The 21,782-nt window shown below is 39.9% G+C and overlaps 1 protein-coding gene across 26 annotated transcripts in view; it reads right to left on the bottom strand.

The window, feature by feature from the left end:
- Positions 1–21,782, bottom strand: part of Zasp52 (Z band alternatively spliced PDZ-motif protein 52) — a 244,275-nt gene that overhangs the window by 41,675 nt on the left and 180,818 nt on the right. For 17 of the 26 annotated variants that reach the window (XM_076186791.1, XM_076186790.1, XM_076186814.1 and 14 more), the window contains 3 exons: positions 20,420–20,538; positions 18,143–18,369; positions 5,165–5,282 (listed from right to left, as the gene is read on the bottom strand). In XM_076186791.1, coding sequence (XP_076042906.1) covers positions 5,165–5,282; positions 18,143–18,369; positions 20,420–20,538 — 464 coding nt within the window. Of the gene's footprint in view, positions 1–5,164; positions 5,283–12,902; positions 13,115–18,142; positions 18,370–20,419; positions 20,539–21,782 lie in introns of all 26 variants that reach the window. The other 9 variants (XM_076186818.1, XM_076186794.1, XM_076186817.1 and 6 more) reach the window with 4 other exon arrangements.

Here is a 21,782-nt window from a genome sequence, read left to right as displayed (position 1 = left end):
ACACCAGCCTAGCCCTGAACATGGGAGTTTGTGACATAAAAGAGAATCACACTCACTCACACATTTGAAGACAGCTTGACAGCACACTGGCAGTGCCAGACTGCAGTGCGGCCACCACCCAGCACCTCTAAGCTACCAGATGAGGCTGGATGACCGCATTGTGAACAGCTGCCCAGGATGTAACACTTCACCCCATACCATACAACACATAATGGAAGACTGCATTATACACAATCATGCACACAAACAACACAACATACACTCTATAAAGGATTTGTGGGAAAACCCAGTTTCGGCTGTGGCATTCCTTGGGGAGACGGGACTGCTCGGACAGACAGTCTAGGGAACAAAAACAACAACAACAATAACCACTACTCAAGCAGTCAAGTTCAATTCTCACCCAGGGCTGAAAAAATTCAGCATCTGTGCTGTGAGCCAGCACTTCAACTCTTGTGGGCAGGGAGTTGGGTGTGTGTGTAAAGTCACATCATTACCCACAGCTTGGGCATATACAAGCTCTGAGATCTCATCCAGGAGGGTAATAGCTGTCAATCACAAGTCCAAAACAAGATCGAAAGTCCATGGTGAATCCCACAATCACTCATACCAAGAAGGATATTAGGAGGTAGCTTTCTATGTAAGAAGACTTATGGAACAAGTTAGATAAAAATATCCAAGCCAACACCATAAACAAATTCAAGGTAAATTTTGATGAATGGAGGCAAAGAGAAGATCCCATGAGCACAGCTTCAAACCACACAAAATTACACAAGTTCAAAACTATGATAATTGGAAATCAAGGATGAGACAGGACTCAAAAAGCATTGCTCCTTTCCTGTGGGCTATACCACAATTAAGTAAAGACACACTCTCAATTAGAATATGCAACAGTAGTGTAGTCTTCATACCAAGTGGAGGATATAAACAAGTTCAAGAGAATACTAAGAACAGTGACCACATTGGTTCCTATCCTTACAATCAAACTATATGAGGAGAAAACAAAAAAGCCCACACGTCTGGGGGTTAGGTTACCATATACATGTACCAATTCCTAGAATAGCCTAGATTCCTTGATGATATATCACAAGCTAAAACTGTAAAATAATATGAAGCTAGGTATAACAGAAGAAACAGAAGCAGGAGCCAACAAATCCATCTCCTTCCTTGTATAATCTGATTCAGTAAATGCACCACACCCATGTTCTACAACATTTCTGTACATTCACGTAAACATACATTTCATATGCACATCCATATAAGTACTAAAAGCAATCAACTAAGAGTATTTCGAATATTTACGCTTTCTTAATCTGGCAGAACGTGCAAGTCCACGAGGCTCTTAACTTTATTTCTATTAGTCTTCTCGCCGTTTATCATTTGTAATTTATTTCTTTATGCCCCATACAAACTGAACAATTCCTTTACATCTTAAAATTTGAATGAAAATGGGACTGAAATTCCCAAATATAATTATATAATATCCTCACCATGAATGTTCATGGATAAAGAGGGTATCAAATGTTCACAAGTAACAGATCAAATAAAATACCTTAAGCATCTTACACTGGACATAGGATACAATTTTGTTGTGAAACACAGGGACCAGTAAAAAAAAAAAAAACTAATAGCTGTACAGAACTACAAAGTATAACATTAAAACAATGCCACTTGTTATTCCATGACAGTTTATCTGCACCAGCTGTAATTGGCTCCCACAAACTCACAACTTTTTCATTACTTCATATCCTGCAGAGACACTGATGGTATCACTGCTGATTACTAAAAACTCCTCAGTAGTGCAGTTCATGGATCTATTCCATGTACTTCAAATGTCCTTCAAAATATGCAGTCTGGGCTCTGCTGATATTTCTGATTTAGTCCAATCTCTCACCTTACGACTGTTGTACTTGTTTTACCACACAATGCAACTCGACACAGGTACTGTACAATCATATTGCAAACAAAGGAGCATCTCATTCATTGTTTCATATTATATCAACAATAAAATGGACTAGTGTGTTGTTTCTGTCATGTGGACAAACAACAGCAGTGTGGCACAAGTGATCAATGATTTCAAGTATTGTTTTATCAAAAAGACTGAACCTTGCTTATCAAATTTCTTGTATTTATGTAAATCATATTCTCATAACAAAACCTCAAACATTAATCTTCCCTCGCATTCTGTGGGACCAATCTCGTTAAATGTTGATGTTCTGACCACCCTTGTCATTTCTGTGGTTAAACATCCACCATTGGGTACATTCAGGTTAAGTGGTGCAGCAGGCTATAGATGACCTGTAACCACATTTACACATGGCTAATCTTCTTCAACATGCATCAATCACACTATCAAACATTACCAGTAACCTTTTCAGTTATTGGCTTCAGCTAAGTTGGATCTCTGGAACCTCTTCTGAGCTTGTTCAACATTGTTCCATTGGTAAACAAGCTGAAAATTTTGCAAAATAGCACACTGCAAACCAGTCCACCATTCCTAGAGAAACAACATTCCAATTGTTGCAACACTTTGGCTAGCAACTCGTTACCTAGCCACCACTGACAACAAAAGTTTGGCTGCAGTAATATAAGCACATCTGTTAGATGATACAAGAAATGCATTCTCTCAAGTGCTTAATAATTATAACAGATTCACCACCAAAGTCTGTTATTCAGCGAGTGCTTGGCCACAGCAAGAGAAATCCTGACAGGGTTTGCACTACCTATTTGCCACATTACTATGCTGTAAATGGTGAGTGGTAAATTTCGTCTGATTTGCTACCAACTGCTACAGGCTGTAGTCAATTCAAACACTCTACCTGAGTAGATTCCCACTCATGTGCAGGAATCAGTGGGGGGTTTGTACCTCTGAAAATGATCTGCATGCAGTGTACTGTCCCATAGTTCCAGTTTCATAGTCCTCTAGCATGAAGATTGTGAAATTTGTGGCTAAGTGGTTCAGCAGTATATTAGCCACAGTGGCCTCTCACGGTCCACTGTGGCTAAGATACTTTATCAGCTATTAGCCACAATGGCTAAAAGGACTTTAGGGCCAGTGCTAATCCTGTCTGACTGCTAACAAGCAGGCACAATGAGCACTTTTTCCCAAATGTACAAGCAATAGATGCCTCTAAAATACACTAACTTCCTTGGAACATCAACTAGTGCAACTTTTTGTATTCATGAACTGCATGATGTATTAGTTTGGGTAGGTGCCTGTCAGCAGCCCTGACCGAGACTGTCTTTGGTATTTGTCAGGCAACATACTGGACTTAGAAGTGCCTTCATGATGCACGTGTCCATCCAGACAGAAGCACTCCTAAATACTTGTCACCATTTTAGGTTACCATATGACTTAACAGTCACAATAATCTGAGCAGCTTTGGCAATGGATTTCATTCCCATGGAATTAGATCAGCTACACGTTCCAGCTTGCCATGACCAATAGAATTACAGCTGCTGTGCACTACTGAGGAACCCCAATACAAACAGCTGACTTGTTAATTAAAATAGAAGTTTTCATACGTGCCTAATACAAGTGGCAGTTTTAATTGTTATACCTGACTGGCCAGCAGCGCCTTAGGACTACAATTGCAAGCAGACACCAGCAAGAGTGATGAAAGTGTAAGAGGCAGCAGCAGCAGTCCCATTAGTCACAAATGTATGGACAAACTTGATAGTTCTAGATGAAGAAAAGGGTGGAGGTGGGAGAACCCTCTGACACAAGACAGTCACAGCACACCATGTTCACACAGGAGAGACAGTAAGAGGAAGTGACATACTTTAAACATGTGACTAATGATACTTTCTAAGGTGGTTGCTGTTGCTGCTGCTGCTACTGTGGCTGCTGTAATGGGGTTTAGCGCACTGCATGCATGATGGAGGAAGTATTCCACTAAAAAATTTAAATTTAATTCCATTAAATTAAGAAAAAATAATGAAAAATAATGGAGAAAAATATGAAATAGTGGGTATAAAAGCATTGTTTATGGCCCTGCAGATAAAAGAATGAAAAAATGTCAATATAAAGCCATTTGAAAGGCATTAGTAAAATGTTTACCAAATTATTATCCCGCTTTAGTGACATGCTTATTCTCTCAAAATATAGAAGTAATTCATGCTTGCTTGGTAATTGCTCTAGTATGCAAACAGTATTACCATGCCTGCTGACTTGCTCGTTTGCTCGCTTGCCCTAAGCCAATAAATACAAGGCTTGTCTTAACATAAAAAGGTATTTACTGTACTGTGGTTTGTCCATCACCTAATAGCTGCTTCTGAAGAAGACTTCACATGAGCATAAAGTAATACCTTTAGTCCATTGCCCTTCGCACAAGTCAACAGCATTCATCTCCAATGGTGCACAGGTCACCACCATAGTAATTTGTGGCCGTGGAAAGAGCAAGACAAAGGATAAAAATATGGAGCTCAGAGATGAAATTCATCAACTTCATATTCATGTCAAGCCTACTTTAGTTATCTATGAACTACTTTTTAAAACCCCTCTTCCATTGCCATTCTTGTTAAAATTTTCAGGCACCTTCTACATGAATGGACAATTATAAGTTGTAAGGTCTTGTGTATATACATGGATGGTTAAGAGCATTTGTGTGCAGGTCCATGAGGGAGATTTACCATGGTCACTGACCATGTACTGGACTCGTAACTGAGTTACATATCCACTCCTTTGTTTAAAGAGGAGTGTAACATCTTTCAGTATATTAGTGGAAGCTTTCATGTACTGAATGGGGTGCAAATTCTTTCGCACAACACAGTGGCATTCAAGGCTAACCACTACACCAGCAAGCTGTTTGAGTGAACAAGTTTCTGTTCTATATCATAAGCAGACTGTTGGTACAGTGGGAATAAGAGTGGCAAGTGACTTGTTAAGAAGCTCTTCAAAGTTTCAGATTTGTGCTGAAGCTCAGCAAGCAAGTCTTTGAGAGCAAAGCCTCCAAGAAGTAATCCACCAAAGAAAAGATATACATAGATAGATAGATGGATAGAGAGGGAGAGAGAATGAGTTGGTGCCAAAATTGGGCTAAGCATGCGTGGCAAAATCATCAGCATCAGCAACAGCAGCAGCAGCAGCAGCATGTGTATGAGGAAGAGTTTTAAGTGTTACAGAGCACCTGCGGCTGCATTAGACTTTAGCTTTGCCTCTACTCACATGATGGGCCTTTCACATTCGGAGCACTTGGTGAGGGGAGCCCCAGCAGCTCCACCTTCACTTTTGGGCTTGGTAACAGGGGCCTTGACGCTACGGATACCCGTGGGGCCCGGCCCTTCTGCAGCCGAGGAGGACAAGAGTAAGGTTAGCCACTGGCAGCAAAACAACTCAAAAGGACTCCACAGCACAGCCTGCGCTGGCACTTCCCCTCCTTCCTAAAACACTTCTGCAGAGCTACGACATAAATGCATAACTGCCTACTGTACACGTAGAAAAACCTGCAGTCTAGACAACACATCGACCAGGGGCCAAATAAATTAATAAATAAATAAAACTACATTTGGTCCCATCACATCACCTGGTAGGCATGCATGGCTGCCGCCATTACACTACAACAGTATACAGCAAACTGCCCTGGGCCAGTAGTTCTCGTTTGATGCAGTCTACGCACACATACTAAAAAAGGTCAACAAATATAATCGACATGACGACCAGCAACAGCGGAGCACCAAGGTGTGGGAATTACGCCAGTGTGCGAATAGGAGGAGGCACATGTGCACACACGAATGCACACAGCACATATACTTACACAAGGAGTCTACCACACTCTGTACATAAACTCTCCCCTGGCTTGATCTCTGGCCACGACTCTGCGACAGGGGCAGGGGCTGGGGGCGATGCTGCAGTGGGGGAGGGAGAAGGAACAAGTGGAGGATGGGAAGGTGGGCACTAACTAATTTAGAGTAGCTTAATGTTTAACCCTTTTAGGTGAAGAGGGATTTTACGTACTTTTTTTTTTTCCAGACAACCATCAAACTGGTTTTATCTAACTGATATGGGGAACCCCTCCCACCCTAAGTCAGGGTTATGATACTTCCAAGGGCTGACATACAGTATAGATAAAAATACATAAAGCAAAAAATTTATTCTAGGAATTATGCTACTTTACAAATGGTGGCCCACTGAAGGATTTCAAAACGAAAATATGGCTGGTAGGAAAACTGTAAAAACAAATTGTGTCAAACAGAAGCACAGGGCACATTCAGGTGTACAAAAACACAACTCCATTTCTTTTTTTTCTGTAACTACCAAATGCGTTCAAGATATTGCCCAACATATGAATCTTCCTGTCAAACCTCCAGAAAATAAAACATGGCCCCAATATGGATTATTATTCAATAACACAAATCATATGGAATAAGATATTAATGTTACTATAATATATTACTGGAAATAAGAGTGTGGTCATTATCTGGCATACTCCTTTGTCACCTGAAAAAACAAATATTTGGAGAAAAATGTATGAAGTTTAATACTGAATACCCTGTAATAACAGAAAATACTAAGAAAGCACATAAATGCACTCATGTGCTTTAGATGTAAAAGCTTAATAACTACAAATTATTAGTTGTAAATATTAGATTAATTCTAAACTACACTGTGCAACTGTCTAAAATCAAACTATGGGTACTCTATCCTATGAACCTATGAACCTGACCTGAGGTATATCTCGGGAAAAGAATTCAATAGTATAGCATTATCCTGACACATCAAGGCATTCGATTCTAACAAGTGCAACTAAAATAAAGACAAAACTACATACTTTTCAATTAGTAACAAATTAATCTTACATTTAGCAACATACATAATCAATGAGAACAGCACTTAGAAGAATTTTTGCATAAAGACAACATGCATGCAATTGATAAAATACAGACTGGATTTCATAATTATTAAACAATTCATGCTGTTAAAGGATTCATGCATCCACATCACAGAGCAGACATGGAAGACTGTTAGACATATTTCAAAGAAAAGTTTGAAATTATTGCACTCTGGACTCTTCAGTGTACCTTTATCATGGTCTCATCTTCAACAAACTAACAAGATTATGAAAAAACATTAACAAGTTACAACTTAATATCTTGATACGTCATAGATCTTAAAACCCAGAGTTGTCATTAAATTGGGTGGGGATGGAGGAGGAATGATGGGGAAGGAGGAGGACAAGGAGGGATAAAGATGTGGGAAAGAGGGAGAAGAAAAATAGAAATAGAGGGAGAGAGGAAAGTAGAGGTTGAGGGAGGGAGAGGTGTGGAAAGAGGAGGAGAGCAAGGGATGCAGAGATGGGGAGAGACACATGTGGGGGGGGGAGAAAAAAGACAGAGAAGCATAGTTCCCATGTCTGGTGATTACATGCTAAAGAAAACCTTTAGCAATAATTTCCTATGTAACATCTAATTCACTGATGCACATTTTACATCTTCAATTAACAGACCCACATTCAAGAGCATCACAAAATAAAGCTTGTAGTACCCAATGTGATCATAACATATTAGAAGGTTAGGGTAAGCAACATAAAACTGCATTCCATAAGTACTTAGTATTTATCACAAAGGACCCCATGCAGCAATAGAAGTTTGTACGTACGACAGCAGAAAATGCATACTATTAGAAGGAGTAATGTTAATCTTGACGGGGATAGTGACAATGGCTAACATGGAATAAAAAGAAGGTAATCATCAAAAACGTAGGTAAAGAGTTCTTTGAAAAACGTAATTATTTATGAGGTATGTAATACAAGTTATGCTGCAATAAATTAAGTGATGATACTCTGAGGAATATTTCAGATCAGATATGCATATTATTCAACATTCATATTCAATAATACACAACACACACACACATGTACACATACAGAAAGCCCTCTATACATTAGTCCAATTGGGTAGAATGTCAATTTGATTTACTCAAAGTTCTAATTCCCAGCTTTACTACAATCCCACAACCACTAAAACATGGCATATGACTGTATTGTATTGAACCCAGTATTGTGCCGATACCAAAATATGAATTCACCGAACAAATATCTGGCATGTGCAGAGGTGCTATTCAAATTGGCATGGGACTGCTGAAACAAGCACAGAAAGTGGGTGCTATGTTTTCATTGGCATGGCTCTGGGAAGAAAGCAAAAAGCCTCAAATATCGGAAATTTATCTATAGTATGAACCAGTATCCAGAGCCTTGAAAACCTTAGATTTATCCAATATCCACTTGACATTAAATTTAATGAGGGCTTATTGCACATACATGTACATACAAACAAATACCTGTATAAGCACACACATGTATATACATACTCATACACACACACACATACATAACTATGCACATATGTATGTATACATATCTCTGCATATACATACATATACACACAACTATTCTAGGTGCTGTGAAAACATCTCAAGCCTGGGCCAGAGATTATGAAGCCCATCTTATCACTGTACCAGCAAAGGATACAAAAGGATTAGAGCCTTGTACATTTGAGACTGCTGCAACAACCATAATAAATATTTGTATCACATCACTGTACACAAGTGATTAATACCATATATGTATATATATATATATACATGTATGCATACATGCATATACACATGTATGGACACATTCCAACACATACATATACACTCATACATACATACACACATGTATACAAATCTATCTATACACCAGGTATTTCTTTCCCCTTACAAGAGGTGGCCAGTCAAGGCATGCACCCACTCCCACTCATTACACCATTTTTGTTTCCCTTCTATCTTAGCTCCTCATGGACGAAGCGTCATCCCTGGCTCCTGCCCACTGCCCAAGTCAGAAGCAATGCAGCAAGATACAGTACACCCACAGCAGTCACTTCACTTACATGGCAACCCACCCTCATCGTCCCCTCATGCAGAAAATAGAGATGGGGAGAAATCCGTTTGGGCTGCATCAAAATATTCATACACAATCATTCTCCACTTGCCCCTATCCTCCACCTTCTCCTTTCCCCATTCAACAGACATTTCCCTCTTGCTCAAAGACCCTTTCACCTCGCCCATCCATCTCATTCAAAAGAATTTTTTTTTCTCCTTTATATGGGGGGGTGGTTGAATTAAAGCAAATACACACCCAACACCCATTTCATACCCATGCAAAAACCTATCTATTGTCCCTCCCATCTTTGTACTTCATGGATGAAGGGCCATCCTTGTCCCCTGCAACCATTCCCTACTCACTCCTATCTTTTGCACGCTTCCTTGCTTTACAGATATTCCTCTTGGATCTAATGTCCCTGTCACCCTATCCACCCACCTCATTCTTGGTCTTCCCCTCAATATCTGTCCATCCACTTATGCTTTCCACACTCTTTACTAATCTTTCATCTCTCATTCTTTCCATATACCAAACTATCTCTGCTTTCTTTGATCAACTTTCCTGTCAGCACTTTCCACCCCTGCCCTTCATCTCTGTCCATCCTTGCAACCAATAATTTCTTGTATACTTTGTCTTTTTCAAATCTAGGCTCTTCCTTCCTATTTCGTCTGAATACCAATACTCTGCTCCATATAGCACAGTGGGCAATCACTCTCTTGTATGGTCTTCTTTCTGCATTTGTCCCTAGATACTTATTTCTCATAACTATTCATTCCCTTGAGATGTCTACTTACACACGTTACATACATGTGGATGCATTCACACACACACATTTTATACATTTCATGCATGCATACATATATTACATACATGTGCACACATGCAATCAGACATTACATACATATACAAGCATGCAAACACACACATACATATACATACGTGCAAACATACACACCTATTTTCTAATCCGTCAACCCCCTCATATCCATCAGGAAATGCAGCCTTAAGGGGTTGACATTTGGTCCTCAGACTGGGCCCAAGATCTCTTACAACTTTAGTTATATAGCAAAACCTCAGTTCTTGAACATCTTAAGTCAAACAAATTGGTTTTCGACCAAAAAATTCAGGAATTTTTTGCTCTGGTAATCCATCAGAATATTGGTTCTGAACTAACCTGAACTGAGAAAAATGGAAAATGAGGCTTCATTAAAAGTTTTGTAGAAAAATATTGCCCTGATAAAGCTGTATCCAGCAAATCAGTAAACTTGTTTTAGTCCTCAACCAAATCAGTTCTGAATTTTCTTTTAAGATCAGATTGTGGTCAAGGACAGAGGTTCCACTGTATTTCTTACACTTTTTTACACATGGACAGCTGACAACCAGCAACTGCTCCCCTCCTACTTTCAGCTGGAATAAACCATCCCACATCTATACAATAAAGACAACAGTCTAAAGTGTCTTCCCAGAGAGATCTGTGGCCTCAGGACCATTGCCAGCCACTGTGGGGCTGTGGGTTTCCCTACTGGTGAAACTTGAACCAACAGTTTAGTTAATTTGACCCCTTTGTTATTTTATCATTTAGGTCATTAAGATCTTCTATAATAATTATCTTACTCCTGTATTTCATTATCACAGTTCATTTTCAAAACTGTTTTTATTTCCTTGTAAGTGATGTCGACTTGCGTCTTTTAATGTCATCTGAAAAGGTAACCAAAACAGTCATTTTGAAGAAAAAATGGTGGAATAAATAAAATAAAATAAAAATAAAAGTACTTGTCTAATTCAGTCTATAATACGAGTCTGTTTAGTCGAAAGTCATGTCTCTTACCTTAAGTTTTACCGTGGTGAGACACGCAAGAAGAACAGGGGCACCGACACATGACAATGAGAGGCAGAGGAAACTATTAGAGGCAAAGCTCACACAGTACTACAGGCAAAGTTGTGGGAGATGATAAGTAAAAAATAAATAAATAAATGAAAATGGAATTAATGAATGAATATAGTGAACGAGTAAATTATGTGAATATATGTACCTTTAAAAGAAATACTGAATAGCTAGTGGTCAAACTGAGTTTTTGTGTGTATGAATGTGCATGCACATGAGCATGTTCATATTTGTATGTCAAATTAGCTAAGTCGAAACCTACAAGTGGCTGAGGATGAAATTAGCTGTCATCTGTAAAATATGAAATTTGTGAAAAAATAAAAACTGAAATCTAGAAACTGTATAGGAGCAGGTGATGGTATGACCATCAGAGGAAAACTGCATGACCCAACACATATGTACAGTACAGGCAATCAATACAAGAGCAAGTCACACAATGAAAATTAGTGTAGAAGAATAAGACTTGGAATTTGCAGTAAAGATGAAAGCTATAGATATTCAGATGCATCCAAGCAAATTGTAACATTTCCCCCAAAAAATAACTGAATTGTGGATAATAATGTACAAATTACAGGGAGAAGGTGAGAGAACGAGAGAATAGGAATGAAAGAATGAGAGCAACAGAACATGAGCGAGAGTAACAGAGACGAAACAGAGAAGAGAAAGAAAGAAAGAAAGAAAGAAAGAAAGAGAAAAAGTGAGAATTAGAGGGAGATAAAGACCGATAAACAAACAGAGTAGGAGAGACAGCAGAGATACAAGGTGAGGGGGGGGGGGCTGTGTTTTAGAGATAAGAAGAGTTCCCTACCCTCCGGGACTAAGATTGTTGTTCTAGCGTGTAACACATCTTTTTATCTTTTGTATTCAGCACTGGCTGTGCTCACTATGCTAGATCCTCAGCCTGGTCATTATGCATATCATAACTCTTTACAGTCAAACTGAAGAGTACAAAGACGAAGTCTGGGCTGCTAAAAGACAGCTCGAAGATTTGCAGCAACCTACTTAAGAGGGAGGTGCGACAGGGGCCAAACAATCGTGCGCAACCTGTGGGTGACGTATAGCATATAAGGTCTGGCCTGGTACAATGTTGTTCATTACTGAAAAGATTTGGCCTAGTAAGGTGCAATTCCCATGCCAGTGGCACCTTAGATGAAGCAGATCACTAAAAGCTTTTTGTATTATGACCAGCCAGCTCACAGCCCAATGAGAATGGGACAACAGCATGATAAGGCAGCAATCAAGTCCATTGTGCGGCAGAGCATGACAAATTAATGAGGAAAAAGATTTTGTTGAAATAGTGTTTACATAAACTACCGAAGCCGTTGTCATGCAAGCAAATTTTTATACATGTACAGAATTCTGGTCAAGGCTTAGTTTTATTTACAAAACTAAAAGAAGCAGCATATAGACAGCCCTAAAAAAGTTTTTTGAAATCTGGGCGAATAAAATTAAGCAAACTGAAGTTGAAACCAAAGACGCTGTTTCCTAACTTCCTGTAACCCACTTTTGGCTAAATCTTATGGACAAATTCATCCAAAACCTTCCATCAATACCTGGGTTTTCAATTTTTTTTTTTTTAAACAAACAAATTCAGCTGAAAGGTGGACTAGAGTAATAATTCAAGTACAAGTTCTCGAGACCCTTCAGGTTAGCTGAGTGTCAGTCCAATGTTTGCAAAAACAAAAACCTGCCCCCCTAAGTCATCAAGATGTAGGAGGGTGGGGACTGACCTAACAAGCGACTTCCTAACCTAGCTGTACAATTAATTCTGCATGGTTTTGAATCATTTCAGCACTACTCCCCTTAAACTTTAATCCACATTCTAAATGCCACTGTAGGTCTAACATACTTAGAAAGACTGCACCTAACAAGTAATGTAGCCACGCAATACTTACTAACCTTCTCAAAACAAGTTCTACTAATAAACATGTAAACAAAAACTACCAAGAACATATAGAACAAATGGTTTTCATGAAGTGAACAAATTGAAGAAACTACCAAAGTACATAACCTACTCTTGAATAAATTCTTGTGAAAAAGTACTCTGAATTTTTTGTAATTAACAGCAATGAACTATCCTTTAGAGAGATCAAGCACTTCCTAACCATGGTGGATGATGAGGGAAAAGGTATGAGGCGGATAAAAGGCTTACGTACCATTAACATCGGGGTCCTCCTCGTAGCTCAGTGCAGCCTGAAGCAATTTGAAGGAGTAGCCTTGTGCCACGCTCTTTTCAGGGGTGGACATGGAGGGAGAGAGTACCATACCTGAGTCATCGTCCTTCGGGCTGCTGTCCATCTCCTGGACCATTCGCAGCACATCAGAGGTCTTGCCATCGTAGCCTCGGTCGTTCTTCATGAAGTTGACGCTGAAGGTGAGGGAAGGGGACAAGGGACATTGAAGACATCGGTCTGATAGATTCAAGGAAGTACGCTGTTGTGTTGGTACACTTCCTGCAGGTTCTTGTGTTCCTCCCACATCTTGGGACTTGGGGTGGCAGCATTGCAACCATTATATGAATGTGACCCCCATCATAAAAGTGTGTGTGTAAGGGGGAATCAAATATGTGTAGGTATATATAATACTCATCAAAAGTATGCAGTACCTACCCCTTGCAGGCACATATTTATGATGAAAATAGGAAGGAATTTTCAGAGGTGAAATTATGTAGATAGAATGCATCTGGCAACCCCCTGCTGTCACGCTGGGGGGCCAACAGAGTGGAATGTGAGGGAGAACCCAGCAAGTCTCTCCCACACTGGTGTGGGAAGAGCATTTGCAGGTAATCCCTCTCTTTGGGACTTTGCCTTTTATCGCACTGGTTTTCTTCATTTCCCTAGGGTCTATATCATTACCATGGCACCTAGAAAGGAATTAATTAAACATACTATTGCCCAAGTCATTGCACTAAAGAAAGCAGGCCATGGAAATGGCCTGCTTTTGGTGAAATGTTGAAGGTGGTGAAATCCAAAATGAAGAGATACATGGTGCAATTTTGGGAGGGAGGAGGGTTGGAGATACCATCCCAGAAACCTAGGATAGGATGTCCTAATATTTCTCTAAGGGTTTTGATCATAAAGCATTCTTTAGAGTCAAATCCACTAACAAAAACAAAATCTCTGAAAGAGAAGTCTTCTTAGGACCCCCTGCACCAGGTTACTGTGATGGTATCTCCATCCATCCTCCCTTCCAAAATCACACCATGTATCTCTTGACTTTGGACTTGGCCAACTTCAACATCTCATTGATTTCTTTAGAGTTCCATGGCCTGCCTTCTTTAGTCCAATGACTTGGGCAAATATTTCTTTAGTTAATTTCTTTGTAGGAGCCAGGGCAAAGATACAGACCATAGGGAAATGAAGAAAACCAGTGTGAAAAAAGGCAAAGTGAGAGATTGGCTGGGTTTTCCCCCCCCAAGTTCCACTCTGTTGGCCCAATGTTGATAGTAAGAGGTTACCAGATCCATTCCATCTACATAATTTCACCCCAGAAAATGCCTTCCTATTTTCGTCATAAATATGTGCCTGGGGGTAGGTGCTGTATACTTTTGAAAAGTAGTGTATATGTGTGTGCATATATTTACTTATCTAATTGTAGTGTACAGGAAAGGAGCAACGCTTGTTGGGGCCCATCTCCTACTCCCCAATTTTTTTCATATCTGGCCTCAAATTCATGTATAGTTCTAACTTATTCTATATACTTGATTTCCGATTATCATACTTAGATTTGAATTCATGTATTGTATTGTTTCTTGGGTTATATCACCTAAGCTATTCCAGGTATTTATGCATCTATATGGAAAACTACTTCACATCCTTTAGATATATGGTCTTTCTTAATTTGTTCCTATAACCTCTTAAAGGGCCCCCTCATCCTTAATCAAGATATCTCTTTGTCACTGCAATCTATCCCCTTTGGTGACCTGAATACTGTAATCATATCACCTAATTCTCTTCAATCTTTCAAGGTTGTCGGACACAGTGCTTTTAGTCTTTCCTCGTATGGTTTATCTGCCAGGCTAGGGACCAGTTTGGTTGCTGCCCATTGTATTTGTGTGCATGTGCATATTCACCTAATTGTAGTATACAGGTAAAAAGCAATGTTTGTTGGGTCTTGTCTCCTATTCTCACCCCCCCATACCTCAAATTAATGTACAGTTCCATGTTAATCTATATCCTTGATGTCCAATTATTATAGCTGGATTTGAACTCCTGTATAGCTTGGGCTATATCACTTCCTATATTATTCCCAGTATTTATGCATCTTTATGGAAAACTGTACTTATTCACATCTTTTAGACATGTGGTCTTTCTTAATTTGCTCCATCTTAAAGCCCTCCCATCTTTAATCAGATCTCTTCTGTCAATGACCTGAATTTTGTAAATATATCACCTCTTCGATCTTTCAAAGTTGGCAGACCCAGTCTTCCCTCATATGATTTATCTGCCAGGCTGAGGACCAGTTTGGTTGCTACCCTTTGTATTCTCTCAGTGTTGTTTATATCCTTCTCTCTGTGTGGGGACCATACTACTGACCATATTTCAGTCTAGGATGGATCAGGGTTTCAATGAGTTTTTTCATCATCTCTTCACCTATTTAGTGAAACACCACTTTGATCTGCAGTTGTCTGTATATCTCTCCCACAAGCCTGCTGATATGTCTGTCAGGTAACAGGTTGTCTTTTATCAACACTTCCAAACCTTCCTCCTCTTTTACTTTTGTAATGGGTTCACTTCACAAGAAATAGTTTAAGGATGGTCTTTTGCTACTATTGCCCATTTCCAGTACTTTGCATTTTTTGGCATTGAACTTCATTTCCCATTCTTGGCTCGGTGCAAAATTAGTGTCTAGATCTTTTTGCAATAGTCTGTCATCCTCCTCATTTTCGTTCATGATTTTTGTGTCCTTTGCAAAAATGTTGGCATAACTTGTTCCTTCCATCATGTCACTGACATGGACAAGAAAAATGATTGGTGCAAGCAATGAACCTTGTGGAACTCCACTTATTACTGCTCTCCATCTTGACATCTTATCCTTTACTATTGTCCTAATGTACCTTTCCTTCAAAAAAAAATCTTTCTTCCACTCAAGTAGTTTGTCTCTTGGTCCTCCAACATGCTCCAGTTATCACACAAGTCAACTGTGAGATACTTTATCAAATGCCTTCTCTAGGTCCAGGTACATGCAATCCAACCCCTCCCCTCTCTTGCAGTGCATCAATCACTCAAGTAAAAGCTTATAAGGTTCAACACTCATGACCTTCCAGATCTGAAGCCAAACCATCAGAATATAAATCTTTTCAAGATATTTGGTCCCTCAATCTTTCACAATCATTTCACACAATTTAACTATTGTGCTGGTCAGTGATTACAGCCTATAATTTAGAGGTGTCTCCTTATTTCCACCTTTATGAATTAGCATCACTTGCCCTTTTCCAATCAAGCGGCACAATCCCTTCTTTCAATGAACATGTAATAAGACTGAATCTTGTTCACTAATTGTTCCCTACATTTTCTAAGTATCCAGTTTGAGGTCCCACCAGGTCCAATGATCCCAAGAGAGTCACCACTTCCTTCACTCCTACATTTATCCTCCAAGCCTGGTTTTTTGTTCCCCACACATTCCTCCAAAAAATGCCATCTTTTGTGAAAATCAACTGGAAACTTTCATTATTTCTGCTTGAGTTGAGGCTACTTCAAAGACTTCACCACTCACTATCAAGTTGGTAATTACTTCCCTGCGTCTACACCTCTTTCAAAATTGCTTTCTTCCTCTATGTGAATTCTTGCATAGTCATTCCTAGCTTGTTTGTAAGGTTCTTTTGTTTCATTGCTTCTTCTCTTCTTCCATTTTCCCCAAGCCACATCCCTGTTTTTTTTTTCTTTTTTTGTAATCTCAGTTTTGGTTAAACCAGTCCTGTCTCCGTTTCTTCCTTTCACTAGTCTTTGGCACATGTTTGTTCACTCCCCAGTTGTAAATGCCAAGAAAGATTTCCCATTTCCTCCTTATTCCTGTGGTATTCATGAATTCCTACTAATTGGCTTCTTCAAAGAATTTTTCAACCCTAAGTAATCCATCTATATACCAAGAGCATTTCCCCCTTATAAGGGAAGTAGCCAAGTCAAAGCACATATCTACTTCCAACCATTGCTGACATGTCTCTCAGGTGACAGGTTGTCTTTTATCAACACCCCCAAGTCTTTCTCCTCTTTCGCTTTTGTAATGTGTTCACTTCCCAAGGAATAGTTTAAGGATGGCCTTTTGTCACTATTGCCCATTTCCAGTACTTTGCATTTTTTGGTATTGAATTTCATTTCCCATTCTTGGCTCCATGCAAAAATAGTATGTTTGCATGCATGTGTGTTTGTGTGTGTATGAGTATGCACATCCATAATCCCAAAGACGTGGTGGGAACTATCCTGCAGGCAACTGCAGGTGGGAAACTGGGAATTACAGTGCGCTGGCATTTTATACAAGGAATTTCAGAGGGAAAAACACAGTGCAGACTCTGTACAAAGCAACATCAATAGAGACATCTGTACGAGGAGAGAGGAAAAAAAGAAAAGAAAAAAAACACAACAGGTGTGTGTGTGTGTGAGGAAAACACGTGCATGGTGAAGGTGCAAATAAACCTTACCGTACAGACGAAAAGTAAGAGAACCAAAGAAGAAGAAAAGATGTTAGGGAGATATAAGAAGCAAGAAAATACATGCAGTCACTAGAAAAATAAAATAAATCAAAACAGTACAATTTGGCACCCACATCCCAGGTTTATACAAGACATCCATCACAAAAGGGAAGGATCTAATGGAAGGGAGGGAAGGGAAATGACAGACACACAGAGGCGCACAGCAAACAATTCAAACACGGCAACATCACGCAACAACACAGCAAACCGAACCAATGCCAAGAGCATCTGGACCTACAGTATACATTGGTGGACTCCGTTATATCGTCATCTGCAGTCAGATTTCGTCAGGACTAAAAAATTGTCAGAGTCGATGAAAAGTACAAAACGAAAATGAAGTCTGTGGAGAGGAGAGGAGACTTGGGAAGGATAATAAGGAACCAGGTTACCAAAGCAGAAAGACCCATTTTCAATCAGGACAATTGATGAGGTGGTGGGCAGATTGGCAGGCTTAGGTGGGTTTCATTCACATGATAGCTGTGTCATGCACGAGAGGTAAATAGCCTGAAGGCAGTGTCAGGGTGGGTGGAGGGTGGGGGTGGGGCACACACCATGCGACACGCACACCCTTAATTCCAAAGGAGGAGTAGGGAAGGGTGCGGAAGGAGGGCAGGCCTCCAAAGCCTCCGTAATGGCCCTCCTCTTGGCCACCAGATACCAACCACACAACTCATTGCCCTACACCCCACACAGCAGATGTCAAGTCACCTGGCTGTTGCTGCCCCTTGGGTGGCTGGGCCTGCGGTGGCTTGGGCTTGCTGCTACCTATGGGCTTGGGGAAGACGGGCTGGGGGGTTGCTTGCTCGGCCGGCTGTGGGGGCAGCTGGCGGGGGCGTCGAGCCTCGCCTTCATCGTCCCCATCGCCATGAATCAGTTTGTAGACGGCAGAATTTTCAGGCATCTTGTAGGACTTTTCGAATTTCTTGAAGTTAATGCTGCAGCCAGGCCAAGAACAGCAACAACAACGACGGTCATTACCCACAAACAAAAGACAGACAGGCATACAGACATGTATCTGCCGGATGCTCTCCAAAGAGGTCTTACATACATGCACACACACACATCTCCTTTCATGCCAGGCCAGACAGTTTTAGTCACCTGTGAGAAGTCAACTTGATTAGCCTGTACAGGCCAGGAAGGTCCTTACTGCATTTCTTCCTCTGGTAATACAATAAACCTGAATAGGCTCTTCATTACAACTCATTCAGACCTACAACTGAGGAATCTGCTCACCAAGACAATTTTCAAAGTTCTTTCACACCAGATATTATTCAATTAAGGGAAACCCTCCTGGGTGAAAAGGCTAATCTGTCCTTAACTAAGAATTTCTCGTCATCAGTTACAAGTCTTGGTCTTTAGAGTAAACTAGTAATCACTTCTTGTCATCATGGTCATTCTTCAAGTACTCTAAGGTTGCCCAAAGGCATCTTTGGTTTCTGTAGATTTTGATATTGAGGGAAACAAAAGAAAAAACATACACATATGAGTGAAAACTAAATCTTAGTATTAATATAATAATTAGTACCACACCTTAGGGTGACCCATTGGTACCTAATGAATGACCACGAATACTGATCCACTGATCACTCAAAGTAGTCTATCACAGACATACACATTTGGGGAACATGTGCATTACTCAAGAGTGAAGCTGCTACCTGGAGACACAGGAGATCTCATGTCACCAGATTTAACCTCAATGACTAAGTTCCCATTCCATTCACTAAGGTTTAGTGAAGAAAAACCACTGTAGTTTTGGTAATTGGTCCAGGGGTTGCCTTCTTCCCTCACCCTCCCTTTGGTTTTGTTAATTCATCATTTACAGAATGATGAAATTTCTTGAGTGACAGACTTACTGCCCTCATCTGTAGACAAACCTGTGACACATTCGAGTTTGTCTGCAGACATGGCAGCGAGTCCGTTACCAGGTATAATATTCTCACTGATGTCTGCAGACACTGTCTGCTCATGTGAATGGAACTTCCATCATCAAGGACCCAATACTTTAATACAAATATTCCCTGAAGAAGTAGTTACCATGGAAACATCTTTGATACAAAGAACCTGGTTACTGTTCCTCTACTCTTGTAGGAAAACAGTGGTTTTTCTTCTGGCAATACAGGGGGTCACTTGTTCATTCACTGTGGTATCATTTATCCATGGATGTGTACAACCACCTGACATGTACACACATGCGCATTTATCTAGAAACTAATTCTCTCACAGTGTTATTATCTTGTACACTGACTCAAAAGAAACAAGCTAAATTTATGCTAAGAGTTCTAAAGTTACGTAAAAAATAATAAACAGAACATGGTAATGAAGACTATATTAAACATCAAACAGTAGCATAGTGCAAGAAAGGAAGAAGAAATCAGATTCCAAGAATCGAGTGAAGTACAACATTTAACAAAAAATTCCCCATCTCCCAGTGGGAACCAACCACCACCTCCCAACCAATACACCAAAACCATATTTTTGCCCTACCATCAACCATGTCTTCTGTCTCCTAATATTGTATTCACCTTCCCACACCACTTACACTAATACCTCCATTTTAATTTCTCTTTAGGATATTTTGTACCACCATGTGACCCAATTTTCTTCCCTACAAAAATACTATACATTTCATTTTGAATCATATCTAATTTCATATCATCATGTGCATACAATATCTACCAGCTCTTTCCCCACATTATCAAATTCTTCCTCAAGCTGGGTACTTCAGGCCACAGGCATTGTACAAGTAAGTTCTACCATGTTTATAGCTTCTGTTAGGACTCAAACAGTTATCTGTTGATCATAGACTTTATTCAGACCTTACAGCCCCCATAACTCTTTAAACCTTTCCTCCAAAGAATTCCAAGGTCCTGAATATACATGACGACCTTCCCTCCCTCACACAACTCTGGAACCCTAGATACATATGTATGTTTGTGCTGTTGGAACCCCTCTCTACATGAGTCACCTTTGACCCGAAATACCTACCCTAGGCAGCCCTTGCCGAGAACCTCAGCCTGTGCGGACAGGGTTTCTGCGATGTTTTCCTCGCTGTACAGGTTCACGGGCGTGTTGTACTGCGCATTCACGATCTGCTGGCCATTCACCTGAAGGTAGTGAGTTGTTGAGAGATCCGTAGCAGAGGCTGCTGCTACCTAAGGTAGATCTTGACGAATCTCAGACATGACCGTTCGCAAAGAATAAACAAATTGATAGATAAATAAATAAATGATTACTTTGTGAACATAAGCCCATTTACAGTTTTAAAGAAATGCAGGAAGATTTGGTAGGCTGAAAGACTAGTTCCACAAATCTATGAAAGAAACTATAACAAATCTGTTTTATTCTTTTTTCAAGTAATGCAAACTAAAATTGGACATTAAAGCCAGGATTTGTTTTACTTTAATACCGCTCCAGTGTCCAAAAAGGTTACCATATTGCTAAATACCCGTATTATAGCTAATACACACATCAGCATGACTATTATTGCATATGTATGCAAACTTCAAATATAGATACATATGCCCTTATAAATGTTCACATGTACTTGTAGAATTTAAAAACAAACTTGATGCTGAAAGATACGAAGTCGCGTCCCTACGAGCATAGCTCGTATAATACAACTAGGTTAATACAAACTTACCTGTTCATTCAAGTATAATACACGAGCTTACTTAGATTGATACAATTTAGTTTAAGTTAAAAACCACAAATCACATCTGCAAATACGTCTACTTAGCCTCATTATATGAAAAAATCCGCACATACTGGCTTTCATTCACTTAAACTTCCTCACGTACGTTTACACACAATGGTTATAAGTATTCACAAACTGTTGAACGCGTAAGCACACGCACACAATGCTGCCTGGTGTGGTGGTTAGCGTCGAGGTCTCGTCATGACGCGGGTCCAAGATTGGTCCCCGCTCAGGTATTGAATGTCTTCATTAATACTCCAAGCCGTTACTGTCATGACAAGGGATATGTGTGTGTGTGTGTGTGTTTACTTAGTTGTATTATACGGGAAGAGCTATGCTCGTAGTGACCCATCTTTGTACGTGTGTGTGCGTGCGCGCGTCACAGCATTGCCCAGTACAAGTTCTGACGTACCATCTGGGAAGATATCTGTCGATCACGAGCCCGGCACGTGATCTTAGACATTGATGAATCGCGCACAAACACACAGCTTAGCTCGTATTTTGCAATTAAGACTGAATAAATAAATACAATTAAACAAATACAAAGTGTTCGACTGATCACGTCTATGTAAGTATAAATGTATATTCATCAACTCTCATAGAAGCTTATGCACACTCGTACCCAACTACATGCAATTTATGTAAAATATTAAT

Source organism: Oratosquilla oratoria, chromosome 6, assembly GCF_046742065.1.
Source record: "Oratosquilla oratoria isolate Oo_2021 chromosome 6, ASM4674206v1, whole genome shotgun sequence".
In the NCBI taxonomy this organism is placed as follows: Eukaryota; Metazoa; Arthropoda; class Malacostraca; order Stomatopoda; family Squillidae; genus Oratosquilla; species Oratosquilla oratoria.
Note: the sequence above shows the minus strand (reverse complement) of the source record. Positions and strands in the feature narration are given on the sequence as shown.